Here is an 18,311-nt window from a genome sequence, read left to right on the forward strand (position 1 = left end):
GAGGATGAAAAGTTTTGATATTTACATTAAGATTTTATAATAAATCTTTGAGATGTCTGAATAGTAAGAACAAATGTTTCCTTTGCTGGCTGCTGTTAAGAAAAGTAGGTCTTGAGAGTGTTGCCAGGAAGACTTTGTAAAATCAGCCCAAAGAAAGTGCATTGCAACTCAACTTAAAACATACATTGATGGTATCTGGCCACCCATTTAATTCCATTTTCAAAAGGCGAATACATTTTTTTGGGCAAGTAGCACTCTTCTGCATTTCATTTTCAATCTGCAATTTTCAATCCTTTTGCCTTCTGGTGGCTTATCATTACTTTTTCCATACACAGTCTTTTAGGTGTTTTGCAAATACTATTTTTGTAGTATTTTTAAGTTAGTTTACTAAAGACATTACAGATAATATACGTACATTTTCTTATATATTCTTACATAAAATGAAACTTAAGACTTAGAAGTTAAAAAAAATATCATTGAATCAAAAATAGTGGGTATTGTCACTCAAGAAAAGAAAGCAAGAACATATTTAACCATGTTGGGGCATTAGTGTGATCCAACAGCTGTAGAAGTCAGTAACGTCAGATACTATTGTTTTGAGCTGACACATACGTCCATGTATTAACTGTTATGTTAGAGTATATTGCAGTGCTGTGTTTCTATATTGTAGTTAAACCCCTATCAAAAATTGTCTTTAGACTGACATGTTTGCTCCATTTGTGACAAATGATGGCAAAGAACAGTACTGTTGAAAGAAACTACCTAGAAAGGAGATTAAGTGCTTTTCATGCCTTGTATACACTCCCAGAATCTTATTTACTTGTTTTTATTTTCTTCTAGGTTGGAGATGTTCTCTACTGTGCTGGACAGATTGCTCTAGTACCTTGTACCATGCAGCTTGTTAGCGGTGGCATATGGACTGAGGCCACAGTTTCCCTCCGTCATGTTGAGCGAATTCTTCAAGCTATGAGCCAGAAGACTGCACTCCACCACATCATCACAGCCAGCTGCTATGTAACTGACAGAAAGCACATTCCTATTGCTTGCTCTATATGGCAGAAGAAATTAAGAGAATGTAAAAAGGTAGCCGTAATATTCATTTCTTCTTTCTGGATTTTTTTTTCCCAAGTCTTTTAGTGATATCAGAATTTTCTCAGTACGTTTCAGAGGGGTTCAAGTAAAGCTGATACAATAAGGTTTGATTGAGCTGTTATGTTCTGATTCATAAGTGGTTGTGCACAATTGAGAAAGAAAATTGCTTAATAGAAAGTTATATTCATCACTAACTTTGTCTTAATTCCCCAAAGCAATCTCTTAAAGAACTCTTAAAGAGCAGTCAGTTCCTCCAACAAAAATGTGAACAATAGCTTATTTGAATTACCTCTGCCCATATATTTTTACTTAATAACTGGGCATTTTACTTCAACTTTTGTGAGTTGTTCTGTTGAGGCTTTTTCCTGTCTTTGTTACAAGCAATATTGTCATGACAACTGAGGTTAACAGTTTACTGCTCATTATTGCTTATTATTCGGCTGAACTTTTAAGACCAGATTGGGGTGTGCCTGTCTGTTGGTTGACCATAGATTATCTCTAACAGCATGACAGTATGCACAGTGATTTATAACGATACCATAATCATTTCTATTATGTATATACCACTTTTCATAAGTAGCCACGGAACACCCCGCAAGCATTGAAAAGGCAGTGGCCACACATTTTGGAAATAAAACATAACTTCTCCACAACTGAGTAAAAAAGAGTAGTAACCATAATTGCTGTGTACTATAACATAATTACTATGGTTTTTCAGGGAAATACATGGCTTGGAAGCATAGCATATGTTAATATTGCCATAGAATAAGGAAAAATGCACTTTCCTTCTATTTGCCTTCACTTTCAGTCTCTGCACTAGGCACTTGTCTTTCTGAGTAAATAAGTAGGCTTTACTCAGACACTTACACATTCCACCTTGAATTATTAATAAAAGACTCTCTTAAATAGTGTTTACTACTCCTCCAAGACCAAGTGTACTGAATCTGAACTAAATTCATATTTTTTAATTCAGTTCAGTTTTTTGCTATGGGACTGGTTAGTAACATGTACCGTGACCACATGCTTTCTTATTTGTAATATGTATGATTTGAGGGCAGATTGGTAGTGTTTGCCGGTTCTTTGACACTTTTCCTTTTACCATATAGAATCTTTTAGATTTTCCATAGTTATTATGCATACCATCCACTCTTTATTGAGTCTTATATTTCTTCCACTTGCTGAGATGACTAGGCAGTACTTAGCTACATGAAAAATACAGATGGGGTTGCTTGCTTTTGGGCTATTACTAGTATCTGTCCCATGTCACTTTTTCAATCCATAGCTTAAAAGTGGATTGCAGCCTACACATACTTCTATGAAGAGTTAGCTGCCTAACAGTTTTCAGGAATATTTAAGAAAAAACATCCTAGAGGAGCATCAAGCAATCCTAGAGGATGTTCATCAGTCTTATGTGCTTATTAGGTCATATTCACTAATGACAGTATCAGAAAAAGCAAAATATATTAGCAGAGGCAGATCTAAAAATGCTTTGGAAACAATTAAAATATCAGTGGGAATGAGGTCTTATTAGAAGCCAGATGTTCCAATTTCCTTATCATTTTGTCAATAGGCAGTTCAGACAGCGGAATTGAATTTTTCCTCAGGCTATGCATACTTTTTTATTAGTAAGGGTTTGTGTACACAACAAAGCAGAGAAAAAGATGTTTCAAACACTTCTGTTGCAAGGAACCAGAGGGAGGAATTGTCCTGTCCTGAAAATACAATTGTCCTGTTAATGGAAATAGAGATTTTGTATTGGAGGACAAGCACTATTTGGCATGGCACTAGGAGAATTTTTCCTTTACTCTCAGAATAAGGAAAACAGTAAAGTTTGAAATTTGGAAGAACTTTGTAAAATGACTGATAAATTGTACAACAGTTGTACTTCTCTTTTGCTTATTCCATAGAATCGGTGGAAACAGGAAATGTAGTTTTTACATCTGTTAAAATTTTCTTTGGAGCAGCCTGTTGGATGCTGTAAGATACTGCCTGTCTGTGTGGAAGCCAGAACACAGTAGCTTTACTCTGAAGGCCTCTCATATTTAAGACTTTAAGTAGCATATCCCTTACTTGTATAATTTTGTTTATTTTTTGGTATCCCAATACTACTACAGATAGTTCTGTCAGATGCTATGACATGAAATAATGATCTGTTTTCTTCAAGTAAACTAAGTCAGCCCAACCAAAAGTATTTTATTATTCTTGAACTGTGTTTCAAGAAGTGACCAAAGGCCTGATTCAATAGCAGCCTACAGATTACTTAATAAGAACAAATGGTGTCTCAATTGAAATTATTCTGCTTCTGTCTTCCATGGAAGAAGGAGTTTGTGCAGACAAAATAATGCAGCTCAGAACTCATTTCTTGTAAACTAGACATCATAAACTATAGAACTAATTCTGCTTTAAAGACAATTTTTAGACTCTACATTTCTGTTTGCTGAATGTTCTGTATTTAATAGCAAAATGATGATATATTAAAATAGAGGGGTTTTTTAGAGCACCAAAAATTATTAGCGTTCTGTCATATAATGATGTCTGGTAAATATCCTCTACATAAATAATACTATTCTGCAACTTCAGTTAAATCATTCTACATACTTGATGCCAGTAGTCTGTAAAACACAAAAGGGATTGCATAAATTGTCTAGGACAGAAATAAATTGGATCTAAAAAAACATAATATAAAAAAAAAAGTGTGAGGATTGTTCTCTGGGTGTGTTTATATCACACAAAAGGTTTACTTCTAAGAGCAGGATATGGATCAACAGTGTTGGTCAAAGCTTCATTTGAGATAAGGCCACATGGTCAGACACACTTACCTGGACTTTAGAGGCCTTCTTGCCATAGTGACAGGGACAGCTGTCTTTTAGGAACTTATTGAATTATGAAGATAGCTGGAGTATGTTTCAGAATAACCAAATTATTTAACTGATAACCAGATGAGTGGCTCTAGTGAGCATCAAGGATGGGAGAGGATTGTTAGAAAGGGAGAAAATAATTAAGCAGGCTGGACCCCCTAGCAACTTCTAACTTGTTTCAGTCACCCAGCCTCTGGCCCCTTCCTTATTCCAACATCATTCCTTGCTCCCTGAACAGCTCGTTTCCACTGCTGTCACCTTTATTTCCCTCGCTCCAGATGGCAGCTCAGTATCTGTGCTCCCATTCTCTGCAGCCTCACCCCTCCAGTATAACCCTGAGCATTGCCGCCCTGAACTCCAATTACCCACAGTCAACAAAGGTTGTGTCCTTCAAGCCAGAATCCAGCCCCTGTTCCTCTCTCATCTTCCTTCCTATGTCCTTTTGAGTCACAGTGTCACTGGAAAAGCCATTCGTGGTGACAGTAGAAAGAAAAAATATCAGGGAGGGGAAGCTAGGAAAGCAGCCCCGCCAAGGTCTCACTCAAAAAGCCTAAATCACTGGGCTAACGAAAATATCTTTGGATCGATGTTTTGAATGTACACAATAGAGATTTCCCTTGTTAAAAGGGTATTGTAGAAACTGAGATCTAGTGGGAGGGAGCCAAGGGAAGCATTTAAGTTCTGTAGATGGATAAGGCTCCATTGTTGTTAAGTAGTGGTTGTTGGAGAAACTAAAATATAGTTAAGAGAAACAGTGACTTAAATCAAAAGAAAAAACAAGCTACAGTTGTAGAAATTAAAATCTAGTTGACGAAAGCGTAGCTAAAATCAAAAGAAAAACCAGGCTGCAAAAATAGCATGAAGACAATTATGCAAACAAATAATCAAAGCCAAAACTTAGGAAAAATAATTGGAATTAGCAAATACAAGTGCCAGCCATCGGCAGCTTCCTCCCACCCTATTTTTAAGTTACACTCCTTCCACAGTTTCTTTGTGATTCCCAGGCACACTTTGGGACATTTTAACACTCTTGAAGAGATACATTTAGGGAGCTTCTCTAACATACCTAGTCAGAAATAGTAACAATTTCACAGTAGAACAGTTTCTGCCTAATCCAGTAGTTAAGATTTAGAGCTTTATATATATATGTTGTGGGGTTTTTTAAATAAAAAAAAAATTTAAAAAAAATAAAAAAAAAGAAAAAAGAAAAAAGCTTATAGCATTGTTAAAACTTTCTGGAAGAAGAACTGACAGTTTTCCAATTAAGTCTCATCTTGTGTTTTTCTTTACTTCGCATCTTTTAATGACAGTGTCATGTAATATGATGATTTTATAAGCGGTTTTGCTAACTCATTCAGCAGAGTAATCAATAGAAGAAAATAAGCCAGATGGGTTGTAGTCCGTTTGTATTGGGTGGGACAGATGGCATTATTGATAGATGGAAATATTCCAAATAATTATTGTATAATGATATAACAGTGACTATGCCTGCAAAATTTTATTAATTTACTTTGTGCACACACTTTATTCAGTAGGGGTTGAGTTGTACCATTTAGACAGTACTCCCACTATATTTAGTTGGGAGCTGAGTCCACCCCTTACCTTCTTTATCCCCTCCCCATGGGCTTTGCATGCAGAACCATCCCTGTAGTACTTCCTTAGAGTGTTTCAAGTGGTGGACTGTACTTCTGTCTGTACAACAGACTCCACTAGACTAACTGAGATGGGCAAGATCATGATTACATTATTTTTTCTACATCTGAATTTACCTGCTTTTTACTTTCTTCTCCCTGATACAAAGAAACATGCTGTACTGTCTCAAGATTTCAGGCATTCCAGTTTAACTGCTGTATTTTTATTTTTACATCTTGCTAATCCCCAGCAAGATTGGTATAGCTAGGCCAGTAAAATATATCAATTTAATAAACTGTGGAACAGTTTGGGCTGTTGCTATTCAAATGTATATTCTATGGCAAAGTACTATTCTTTTTTTTATTTTTTCTGTGAAATAAGAGCATGTTAACTTACAGAAAAACTTGGAGGCCATTTGCTGTTTTGAAATACAGTTCTTGATAAATGTGACTGAATTATAAAAATGAGTTTCAGTTGTTATTTTAATTTGGTGACATATACAAAACTCAGAGGCAGATTTTCCAGAACTATATGAAATTTTATCTCAGATTTCTTTGTTATAAAAATAAAAATTTATAGGAAAATACTTTAGTACATTTAGTACACAATGTTTTGTTACCAACACAAAGTTTATAATTGCCTGTATTTGTAAGTGAACCCAAATGTTGTTGAAGGGAGATTTTGAAGCAGTGAAAACAGTATGTTTTGTTAAGATTAAAGACAGTGTTGCACAGAAAGATAATACTTAATGTAATTGCAAGATGTATTAATAGCTCTAAGGCCATTAACTTATATCTTTTGCTTCAGCAATTCATTTTATACATACTGGGTTTTTTTGATGATAATATTAAAGATCAATTCCACTCGGAGTTATTTTATTAGGCAGCTACCACTGTATTTTCCATCCTCAGCAGTGAAAAATCTTCAGTGAAATACTTCCTGTGACATCAAAAAATATGTGTCTTTGGATTTTATAACACAGCTTGCATTTAGACATTAGTTGTCTGGTCACCCCCCTGCAACAAATTCCTGAGCAATTGTACTACAAACTTTAAAAGTTCTCCAGCCCAGCTTCTTCTGAGAGAAGCTTTATTTTTTTATAATAAGCATTCAGAATGGGTTGCTGTGATCCTGTGATTGTTTCAAATCCAGCAAAGAATGCTACAGTTGACTTTCATTCTGTCAGGAATGCCAGTCAGGTTTTTGACAATGTTTGTCTTAATAACATGTAATGCAGAAGTGATGGGAAAAAGATTCACAATGTTTTATCTGATATATATTGTGAATGGGTTCCTTGCTTATTTCAGCACTCGGGTAACTTGATGCCAACTTTAAGTATCTAAACCTTTTGGGCCAGATTTGCAGACTGTTTAGATATCAAAATATGTAAATGAGCCTGAACTAGGGTTTTTTAAAGATACATAAGACCAGTCATCCAGGGGCACTGGGTCCATTCCGGGGAGTCCCCTCATCGTACCTGCTTTAACAGTCCTATAGATACCACTGGTACTACCCTGTGTCTTTTCACTTTGCCTACCAAATAATGCACAGGTCCCAAGTTATAAACAAGTTGAATCATGAACCAGAAGCTGTCTATCTGCATGCAGTGGTTTTCTGGAGCAATTATTATGTTTTCATGGCAGTCATTTAGAATGGCATCATGCATCTGTAACACAGCAGTCCATTGCATTGTTCAGACATGCCTATAGTATTTGGAATATACAGACTGTCATGAATTTAAATAAAATTCATGCATTCTCTGACACTTTATCCGAACTAGAAGTATCTTATGCTCAAATAGTGGAAGTCAAAGGTTTTTCTTGCTGCAAAGGATTGTACAGAGGTTTAAGATCCTCTTTACCTATGGATAAAATTACCATAAAACTTAAAAGGAATATTAAAACCCCACAGATTTCTGTGAGAAGATATGTGCTTTTTCACCATTCTGAGCAGATGTTTCTAAGTCCATAATATTCAGGTACACATTTTTGTGTATTTTATTGTATATATTGGTTAATATCTATGTTTAATACAATTTTTAAATTTCCAAATACTGTTGTAAACTCTGTGTCCTATGGATAATAGTAGAGGTGATACTAATTTAATTAGTCTCCTTCTTTTACCAATTTTTTGAACAGCATAGTTAAAATGTGAAGAGTAGAAGTAAATATTTTAAAGGTTTAAGAGGTAGATTAGAACCCTGTTACATTTACACTGCAGTAAAATCTCACATAGGTTAATTAATATAATTGGAAATATTGCCAGAAGAAAACTAAATATTTTTAAAAAACATTGCTACCAGCCAGTATCTATGCCTATCAGAAATTCAGTAGGAAGAAAATACATGTTTCTGTTTCCCTTTTTTGTCTCATCAGGTTTATAGCATTTATTTTGCTACTAGATGCTATTTTGAGTGTTCTTCAGTTTGATATATTAAACGGGGCTTCTTTTATGGTCCATGTTAAGAACATGCAGTGCATTCAAATAGCACAGTGGTAGTGGGTCTTTCATCTTGTGCCTAGTGTATTTCATTTCCCCTGTGTTCAGATTAAACAAAGCTTTTGTATTCATTTGAAGCAACTGTAATGAGAATATTTAACACAGGTCAAATGCAGATAGTGAAACTCCAGAGGTCCTTGAAAATAGCCCGTCTTTTGACACTGGGCCACGATGTGAGGTGAAAGCGTTGCCACTTTTACTTTTCTTTAAAGGAAGATTATGATATTCTATTTGTAACGTTAGTGGACCCTTTATGAATTTTAAAAAGGAATATAGTCAACAAAAAGAACAATGAAGCAGTCAATAATATTTTAACTAAAGCCATTATTAGAAATTGTATGTATAAGTATACATAAAAAATCATGATTGCAAAGCATTCTAAACAGTATACATGAATTTGAGTTGTTAGAATATAAACATAAATTATGAACAATAGAAAATAAGAAAGGAGAGCATTTCTTGTGTGAATGTTTATGTAGATAGATACAATCAAATCCTCAGCTGGTATAAGTCAGCATAACTCTCTAATTTCCATGAACTGATTTACATTAGCTTATTTGCCATTTACAGGTAATATATACATGCATTTGAACATTGTTTTTCAGTTAGGCACAGTGAGGAAATGCATGTCAAGTTATTCAGGGTGGTAAACAACCTACTTCATCCAGGCTGACTGACTTTCCCCTGCAGCAGTTCCCTTAAAAGGGTTTTTTTGAGTGATTCTTCATCTCCTTTGCTGAAAATACTAATTCTCTTTCGAGCCTGTCACTTCTGTGCTAAGCAAGATGGCATATATGCATCCACTGTTTGCTTAGGCCAGAACCTCTGGTCAAAAGTTTTATGTGTGACGACTGTGAAAGCAGTTAACAGGATTTCAGCCCCGAAGCAAGTACCTGTTGTCAGTGCCTCTTTATTGAGGGGAGAATGCCATTTTGGTTGAAAAGTGATTAAGGTCCTATTTCACTCAGGAAACTTCCCTATTAACTGCAGTCTGAATTATGTGTAGGGCACTTAAAATCCCCACAACGAAGGAAGGAATTTCAGGAAAATCATCAGCTTCAAAGTTTTTTTGTTCTCCTTTGGGTGAGTTAATCCTGGTGACCAGGACTGAAATAAGGGCTGGATTACCACCCCAACCTACATAGACAGTTTTATTAACTGGTCCTTCCTAAAACTGTAGCAGGTTAATCTCTTTCAGACACTGCAAGTGCTTCCAACAAGTAGTTTGATGTTAAGTGCTAAGTAGCTATTCTAGATCTTGGTCTTTTCCAGAGTATTTTAACTTGTCTCATCAAACTCAGAGCTCAAAATACCATCTCTTCCTTTTGAAACTGCAAGAATCTTATCTCAGATACAGTTATGATCTTCTATCACCAAAAACTTGAAAGAAAAAAAAAAAAAAACCACCTCAGGAAAATATCTTTATTCTTCCAGTGGCAGTACTTCTTTACTCGTGTATAGTATGATCCAAGGGATCCTACTAAATTTCAGTACTTGATTATCCTCATCTCTGGTTCTGTGTGCTGGTCACGATAACAATTTAATATCCTCTTCCTTCTCCTCTTCTCTGAACGATATCACACAGGCTTCAAAATTAGTAATAGATTTTCCATTTCCTTACTCATAGAAGTCAAAGTAAAACAAAAATTATTTATCCTTTCCTGTACTCCACTTTCAAAGTAAAACAGCATCAAAGTGAGCTAGCATTATTTTGAAACTCCTTTAAAATTTTGCATAGCAAAAATGAGCAGTGCAAACCGGTCAATACTCGGTAACATGCATGCCAGCTCAGCAGTGACTAATCACTTTCAGCTTCCTCTCCGTGTTCATGGGTGAAAAATAAAAATGCTTCCAGCTGATATGATACATGTGTATAGTTCTCGTCAGTCCTTTATTGTAACACAGTGAACACAGCTAGTTACACTTGAAAACTAACTTTGATTTTCTTTTGGAGATTACATTATATATGCATTACATTATATATATATATTATGCAGGTCTTTATGCATCTCGCTTATAAGCACCTTTGTGGAAACATCCTGCCCACCTCCTGTAGTTGACAAAGTAGTTACTTCTGCATAAACCTCGATGAAGAAGAGTCGAGTCTAAAAGAGGAACTATAACTGATGAAAATATTAATTGTCAATCATTTCTAATTAAGTCAGTAATTCGGGTAAATGTTTGTCATGATTTTTCAAATGAATGTTTCTGTGGAGTTGTAGATATCTATTCAGTAATGCATAGTCTCATTTTCTCTCTGTGCATGTTCTGCAGAATTACATAGGGGGAATGTACAGGTATACAGATTTTTCTCTTTCCCTTCCTCCTTGTATACGTATATCTGGATATGGATAAATATACATACCATACATATCCATGAATATATATTTAGGGTTTTTTCCTTGTATAACAACATTTAGCAAGCATATATAACAATAAATGTCACTTAAAGGCCGTTTATTGAAAGCTTTCCATTCTAATCTTCCATACATGGACTCACCTGTCTTCAGGAACATAAGAGTTAAGATACCATTATATATTTCAGTAGTAATCTGAGAGAGTATCTTCAGGAGAACAAGTTTGCTTTCCCTATGTCTCATTCCAATGAGTGCTTAGTACAGTTACACATTTAACTCAAATTGGCTTATAATTTTTAGGTTATGGTGAATTTCCTCTCGTGAGTGGATGTAGTGGGTCTGTCTGGGATAGAGTTAATTTTCTTTATAGCAGCCCCTGTAGGGCTGTGTTTTGGATATGTGACTAACAAACACCATGTTGACAGCAGACCAGTGTTGGCTGTTGCTAAACAGTGACTGCACAGCATCCAGGCTTTCTCTTTTTCCAACTTTGCTCACAGCCAGCAAGTAGGCTGGGGTTTGGCAAGAAGATGGGAGGGGACACAGCTGAGACAGCTGACTTGAGTGGACCAAAGAGGTATTATATACCTTATAAATTCATGCTTGACAATAAAAACTGGGGCAGGGCTGAGTTATTTCTAGAGTAGCTGTTGCCTGGAGACTGGCTGCGCATCAGTTTGCTCGTAAGAGGTGAAGAGTGATTGCCTTTATTTTTTTTCTCTTTCCTTCTGTTATTAAACTGTCTTTATCTCCACCTGTGGTTTTTTTCTCACTTTTTTCTTCATGAGTCTCTCCCCCATCCTGCTGCGGGGAGTGAGAGCAAGCAACTGGGGTATCTCACCTGCCAGCCAGGGGCAACCTACCAGAGTGGACTGTAGGAAATCGCCTGATTTACATCACCTGAGTTTGACTCCTGTAACATTAACCGAGGGAAAACCTGTCCTGAAAAATCCAGGTTCAAAACTGTATGTAGGACATTATTGACCAATATAAATGGCTTGACTTAAAATAAAGGGTATATGCAATCCTAATAGTCCCGTTATATTCCATTTAACTGACCTTGCTTTGCAGTCATACCATATTACAGAATGAAAGTAACTGACTACACTGCTGAAAACAAAAATTTGCCCCAAAAATACTCATATACATAAGATGAAGGAATGTAAAGGTTTGTATTTTCCACTAAAAATCTTTGTTTACTAAAAAGTGCCACATTCAAAATAATTTTTGATCGCACATATATATATATATATATGATATTACTAATAGAGGTGACTGTGTCAATGAGGGAGAGGCTGGCAATTAATACAACTTTAATAGTGCCACCAGAATTTTCAAATTGTTTTTCTTCTGCCTTCAGCAGCATCACAGTTTTCTTCACTGATTACTGCAAAATTTAATTACAAGTTTAACAACAGTAGCTAATGGTGCTGTATGTGTACAGGTGAACAGGTGATTGTAGTTAGACTATCTGAGGTGAAATCTGACATTTGGGTTGAGAATTAGTTCTAGAGCTCAAGGTCGAAGTTCACAAGGAAAGTAGACTTTCAAAGAAAACATCTTTGCAATCAGTATCTGAAATTTAAATTCTAAATCATAAAATCAGTTATCCTTAATGCCCACAGAGTAGATTTTGACCATTAACTTTTCTCATTCTCTGTCCCATTTGGGTACACACTCTCAAATGATTTTCAAGTGGAATCTTTCCATCTTGAACATCCTTAATTCAGTTCAACTCTTTTCCTAAGTGCTTATTTTTGACACTACACATGAAGAATAAAACCCTCAGAGTGACAGTCTGTGATCATGTTTCATGTGGCAGACTTCATTTGCTTTCAGTTTATATTGCTATCAATTTATGACTTTGTACCTTAAATAGTTATCTTTTTTCCACATTGTAACTGATATATTGAATGATGTATGTTTGAGAGGGATTTCAAGGAATCTTAACTTCAGTCATTAACTGGTTATCTCTTGGCTCAGGAACCTTTAGTTTGTTGAGAGAAAGTTAATATTTTTAAAGCAAATAAAACAGTTTTCAATATGTAATTATTTTCTTACCAGTATTTCATTTTCATGCACTTTTGAGTATCTAGCATGCAGTGCTTGAATATACATTTAGCTCTGCAGGAACTGCTTTAAATATTATTATTACGAAGGAAGAAATCAAAAATCAAAGTGAATTTTTAGTACAATAGTGAGGTATAGGAAGGTGCAACTGCAGTAACAGCAGCCTGCATTATTATATAGAACTAATTCACAGCTTGACAGAAAGTCCCTGCTGGGGAGGAAATGTAGGGGAACTGGCAGAATTTTGCTACATCTGCTCCCTACTGCTAATAAGCTTTAACCTGTTTCATTTTTATTATGCTTACTGTTTAGATATTTTGCTTCCAAAATTATATCTGTAACTATGAGAACACATAAAAAGGAGCACAACAGGTAGAGCTGTTTAAAAATTTAAAACTATCAGCAAGGGATATTAAAGGCCATCATGAATAAGATGGTTGCCTGCCTTCTCAGTGGGTTTTTAGAGTTCAAGCACTGCAGTGCTGGTAGAAAGACTGAGTTTAAGTAGTGAGTAAAACAGATTTCCTAGCTTGAGTAGCTTGTACAGCCAGAAGGCACCATTAGATCATTTAGTCTGACCTGTATATCACAGATCATTACATTTCACCCAGAAATTCCTATTTTGAACCCTGTGAGTATACTTAGACTAAAATATATCAGACCTTAAGAGTTTAAAGTACTTTATGCCACAGGATGAGAACCAAGAGGCTGAGCTTCCCATGCAGTGAGAAAGGTGTTTATCAGGTTGGTAAGTACACATGGTAGTGTGACTACTTCTGCAGAATAAGCCATCAACCAAAGGTGTGTATGCACTTAACAAAAGTGAAAATCCCTTCCTGACCCCTTTGACTTAGAGAAGAAATTACAGGTTTTCATATTGTATCAGAGCACTTGCTTACTGAAATGTTCTGCTGAAGCCATAAACAGTTCCTTCAGAAAAAAAAACAAACAACCCCAAAACCAAAAAACAACCAAAACCTGAACCACTACTGCCCCCAAAAAACCCCAAACCAACCAGATTAAACAAAAATTAGATTTAATCTGTCTCATTATGTATCAGTGGGAGTAATTAAGAGCCCAGCAAGAGGGAAAATCTTCTCCTTCAAGCAGTCATATCCATTTTTAAAGCTAATATAAATTGTCTAATTCTGAATTTCGGGCATTATGCCCCTTTGACAGCCATGCTGGCAGTCCTGTGCTTTTCAGATTCTCAGTCCAGACACATTCATTGCAGTCCTTTGCACGTGCTTTCCTCTGAATAATCAGTGCTATAGCTAAGGTTTATAACCATCTAAAAATGTGGAGAAAATGGCATTGCATATTTTCCATTTGATACTATCACATGCTTCCCATAACTGATTATCTATCCAACATTTTTAAATCTTTCTTTTGCACTGATGGTGGCATAATTGTCACATACAATTATGAAAAGTATTTTGAAGAGAGATTGAAATGTATAAAATTCAGAGGGTAGTTGAAAACTCTAAGTCCATGAGGCTATTGAGACTGTGCTTTTAAGTAATGGGATAGAGCAAGATTGTGATACTTACCTGATAAATCAAGCAACAATAGAAGTCTCAGTCTTAAATAGGAGATTATTGTCCATTGCTGTGCATGTGGAAGTCTGTGTCTTTCTTTCAGCAAGCCAGTTTGCATTTTCTATTTTTCTTTCAATTTATTCTAACAAGTAATTATTTGAGCTTACTTTCAAGGAAACTTCCAGGTTGGTAAGTCCAGAAATAAGAGGCGTTAGCCTAGTTATTACAAACTTTGTGTTCAGTCTTCAGGCTTTCAATTATTTATTTGTTCTAGAGACTCACTGAAAGCTGACTATGTCTTCATGGAAATGTGATTCTGATTGCTCTTATTTTGATCATGTCACAGAGCTTCTCAGTTTCTGAAATGAAAGGATGAAAGTACAGAGATCCAACAATAGACAAGAGAAACAAAATTAACAAGCAAATGGTATCCTTATCTACTAAATATAATCAAAAGAGAGCTTGTAAGGTTATGTCTTTAATTTCAGCTGAGCCCTTTTGTCTATCACACAGAAGTGACAAAAATTTTTACCACTTCTTGGCCTCTGTTGACAATCATGGTAAAAGATAGAATAGCAAGTTGATAAATTATTCTGTTTGAGTGACATAAGCTATAGATCATATACAGTTATTGATCTGATTTCTTATGAACTCTATTTCATGAGTTTCCATATTTGCTTATCATTTATATAATGCTTATATATACTTAAACTAGTACTATTCAGAGACAATATGTCATGAAAGTTTTGATTCTGCAAAGACTTAAACATATCCTTTATGCACCAAAAAGCAGTCTCACCTTATAAAATCAAATTTATGCTAGATTTATTGCGGGATTTGGGCCCTAAGAGTGATGTTAGTTAATTTTTGTGATAGTTTCTTCTGACATACTTGGTTGACTACCATAAAATTTTAGTCCATCACCATGACAAATTCTAATAACAGCCAGCAATATATTGTATAGATTTCAGATTTCCTATACTCTTGCTAATATAACTTGGGGTATGCTCGTTTTATTCAGCTGCAAAATGCCTCTCTGGGTAAAGTTAAGCTGTTGTGCTTGGCATTTTAATTGCTGACCATTTCATATCTAATAGTTTTGCATCACTACCATAGCTGTATGCAGAATTGTTCACAATTATTGTGAAGAAAGCTTAAATTTGGATTTTTTTCTCAAATGCCAGGACCTGGAATTATAATCATTATATTAAGAGATAACATTAATTCAAAATCCATTCAAATTACAAAAATTCATTAAAGTACCCTTAGAAATAGTACTGCCTCTAATTATCTATACCCCTATTTGTTCCCTTTTTCATGTTTCTGTTTTTTAAAGATAGATAAAGACTGCACAAAAAATAAATTATTCTGAAAAATGTGCTATCAGATGCTGACACAAAAATAAAGAACAACCTTGTTTTTTCTAGATTTTCCATGGTTCAGCAACACCAAGTACAGTCTCAGTTTTCCAGTTGACATTGTACAAAACAGGTTCTTCATGACACAGTGGTAACTGAAGTGCCATCAGCTTTGTCCAACATGTCATGGAGTAAAGGACTAAAATTTCTGAAGAACATGTTTCTTTTTATATTAACAGTATTTATTCCATGATAAATATTCAGGTTTTATAAGACCTCATTTTGAGTCTGCCAGTCTTGTCTTAATGTATTTTTGGCATACAGCAAATAATCTGTTTTATTTCAGGAAGGAATACTAAATGTCTGACTTCCTTATTTTTGTAAGCTTTGCAAAAAGAATATTCTTAACAATTTTGTTGTTATAAAACATTGTGGCATTCATTCTTTGAATTCAGGCATGTTATACCAGGAATGCATGTGGCCTATTTATTAGACAAACTAGGATGTTGAAAAGGATTGCTTCTATCCTACTTTCTTCAGGAACTGACATTTTTATTCTTACGGAGTTTTCCTAGTGGAATCTTTACTTTTTATAGTCATAAACCTATTGTTGTGAGAGACTCTAGCAAAGCTTAAACTGGATCTCAGGAGTTTGATGCACTCTGTTTAATGCAGGCAGTGTAAAAGAAATTTTAAATGTATTATTTAAAGGCACATTAATCTTGCTGCTCTAATGGTGTAATAATGCATACCATAGAAGGTTTTCATAAACTCAACTTCTAAAAGTAACATCACAGTACCTTTCTTTTTGTTCTCCAAGTCAATTCGTTGTAGAGATAGCAATTACGCATTCATCTCTGTCTCATAGCCTGATTCCATATTCAGCTGTGAGGTAGGTAGCCCTTAGTGCTTACTCACAAAACAAAAATAATATTTCTCATTTGGAACAAATGGAGGATTAGTCAAAATAAACAAATTTATATAATAAATGTTAATAGCTAAAATGTGTACCTTTTTCAATTCAATTAAGTAAAATAGTTAAATGCTTATACAATGCATTGAGTGTATGTTTCTCTTAGATTCAGTATTCCTGTGTTTTCATTGGAATTTCAATAGGTCCGCCTCTAATATATTTTTTTTTAATGAAAAAGCTACACTATTAGTTAGAGAAATTCTTTTTAAGACAACACTGTGTAAGTTAGGTTGCAATCCTTACATTTAGCCTTTTTTATTTCACTATGCTCATTGCATTGGGTTTGTTTTGTAGCAGTATTGTGAATGCATTAGTCATTCATTAGTGTGAGATTATTTTGTAGCTCTCCTGAATATGCGCAATAAAAATCAAGTGAATCTTTACTAAGAACTAAGGCAAATATGATAACTTCTTGTATCTGAGCAAAGCTCAGGGAAGCATTATGCACACAGCACTTCAGATAACCATTTTACCTTACTGTAAAGATACAGGTTAATTACAAGGTTTAAAACCAATTGACAACCTGTGTTGTTAACCTTCCTTCTTGTGATATGAAAGGTCTTGTATTTCTGCTTTAGACATGTTCATAAAAGCGTTAACTAAGGAATTTTTCTACCAAGCTACCTTTCAGCTTCAGCCTATGCATGAATATAAACTACAAGAAGAGTTCCCGTTCTCGTTTGTCATTATCAGATACCTGACTGATTTGGATATCAATTGATAACTGTAGTACTGTGGCCTTCAATAAGTTTTCAGCCAAGCACTCTGACCCCTTTTTTTTCCAGCTGATCATCCATGTACTTTTGCGTTTGATTTGATTTGAGTTAAGCATCCATTGCAGAATCGTTAGAGGGGTTAAAACACAGTGGACTGTCTGGATGGCTCCAGTGTAATAGGGCTCAAGGTGCCTGAAGCAGACAGATCTCCTGCTTGGCACTGCCTGGGACTTTCTGTTGTGTTTTCATTGTCTGTGCTGTCTCTGTCAGCGTAAGCAGGGACTGAAGATATATGTGCCCCTCCTAAAAGTAGGATTCCAGTTTTCTCTGTGATTCTGCTTTGGGAAAAAGTAGAAGAGAAGGCTGCTTTTTTTTTTTTTTTTTTTTTTTCTCAGAAAGAGGTCAGAAATAACCACATCAAACTGCCACTTCTTCCAGCCCAGTATTCTGATGGCAATACCTCTGCTCAACTAGCTGAATAAGCATTCCAAAGCCGTTTTCTGCATTCTTCTGCTTGACTCTGTGTTCACCATTCATCTATAAAATCAGTCTGGAATATCACAGATGAACACAAAAAGAATTACAGAAATATTGGAAAGGACTAGTTGTTGGAAGGGACTAGTTGTGAAAATTGAACAAGTCGATCAAGAAAGCTCAGGCATTTTTCTTCACCAAAACCACCACTAGTATCAGCATAAGCATAAATTCTTATGTAAGAACATAAAAATAGCCATAATGGTGTAGGATCTGCTTAGTATTCTGACTCCAAACAGTAGCCCTGAGCAGATGTGAATAGTAAAATCAGGAAAAGCGTATATCCACCCTAATATTCTTCCAACTTCAAACTATTTAAATTCATATTTAAATTAATTAAATTAATTTAAACAGTTCTATAAATAATTAATTTTTATATAAATTATTAACTATTGTATAAATTAAGAATTAACTAAGAATTTTAATATGTTTCTTTTATAATCCCCACTGAATCTGTGTTCTGAGTACTTGTTCAGGCTCCCCTTGAATCCCTGTAATGTTCTTGCAACCACAGCGTTCTCCATCAAGGAGTTGCAGGTGTCGCCCACCATCGTTCCTTTTGAAACCATGCTTTTACTAATGTCATTTGATGATCCGTAGTTCTTGTACAGAAAGACAAGCATGAAAAATCAATTCTTATCCATATCCACCCTTCTTATGTCATGTATGATTTTGTAAACCTCT

At 35.2% G+C, this 18,311-nt stretch overlaps 1 protein-coding gene across 3 annotated transcripts in view; it reads left to right on the plus strand.

Annotated features, from left to right (window-relative positions):
* Window positions 1–18,311, plus strand: part of DPH6 (diphthamine biosynthesis 6) — a 229,872-nt gene that overhangs the window by 148,932 nt on the left and 62,629 nt on the right. For all 3 annotated transcript variants that reach the window (XR_012633870.1, XM_074909806.1, XM_074909807.1), the window contains one exon: window positions 841–1,083. Coding sequence is in view for 2 of the 3 variants with exons in the window: in XM_074909806.1 (XP_074765907.1) it covers window positions 841–1,083 (243 nt within the window). In the remaining variant the exon portion in view is untranslated. The remainder of the gene's footprint in view (window positions 1–840; window positions 1,084–18,311) is intronic.

This window comes from Athene noctua, chromosome 6, assembly GCF_965140245.1.
Source record: "Athene noctua chromosome 6, bAthNoc1.hap1.1, whole genome shotgun sequence".
NCBI classification, from domain to species: domain Eukaryota; kingdom Metazoa; phylum Chordata; class Aves; order Strigiformes; family Strigidae; genus Athene; species Athene noctua.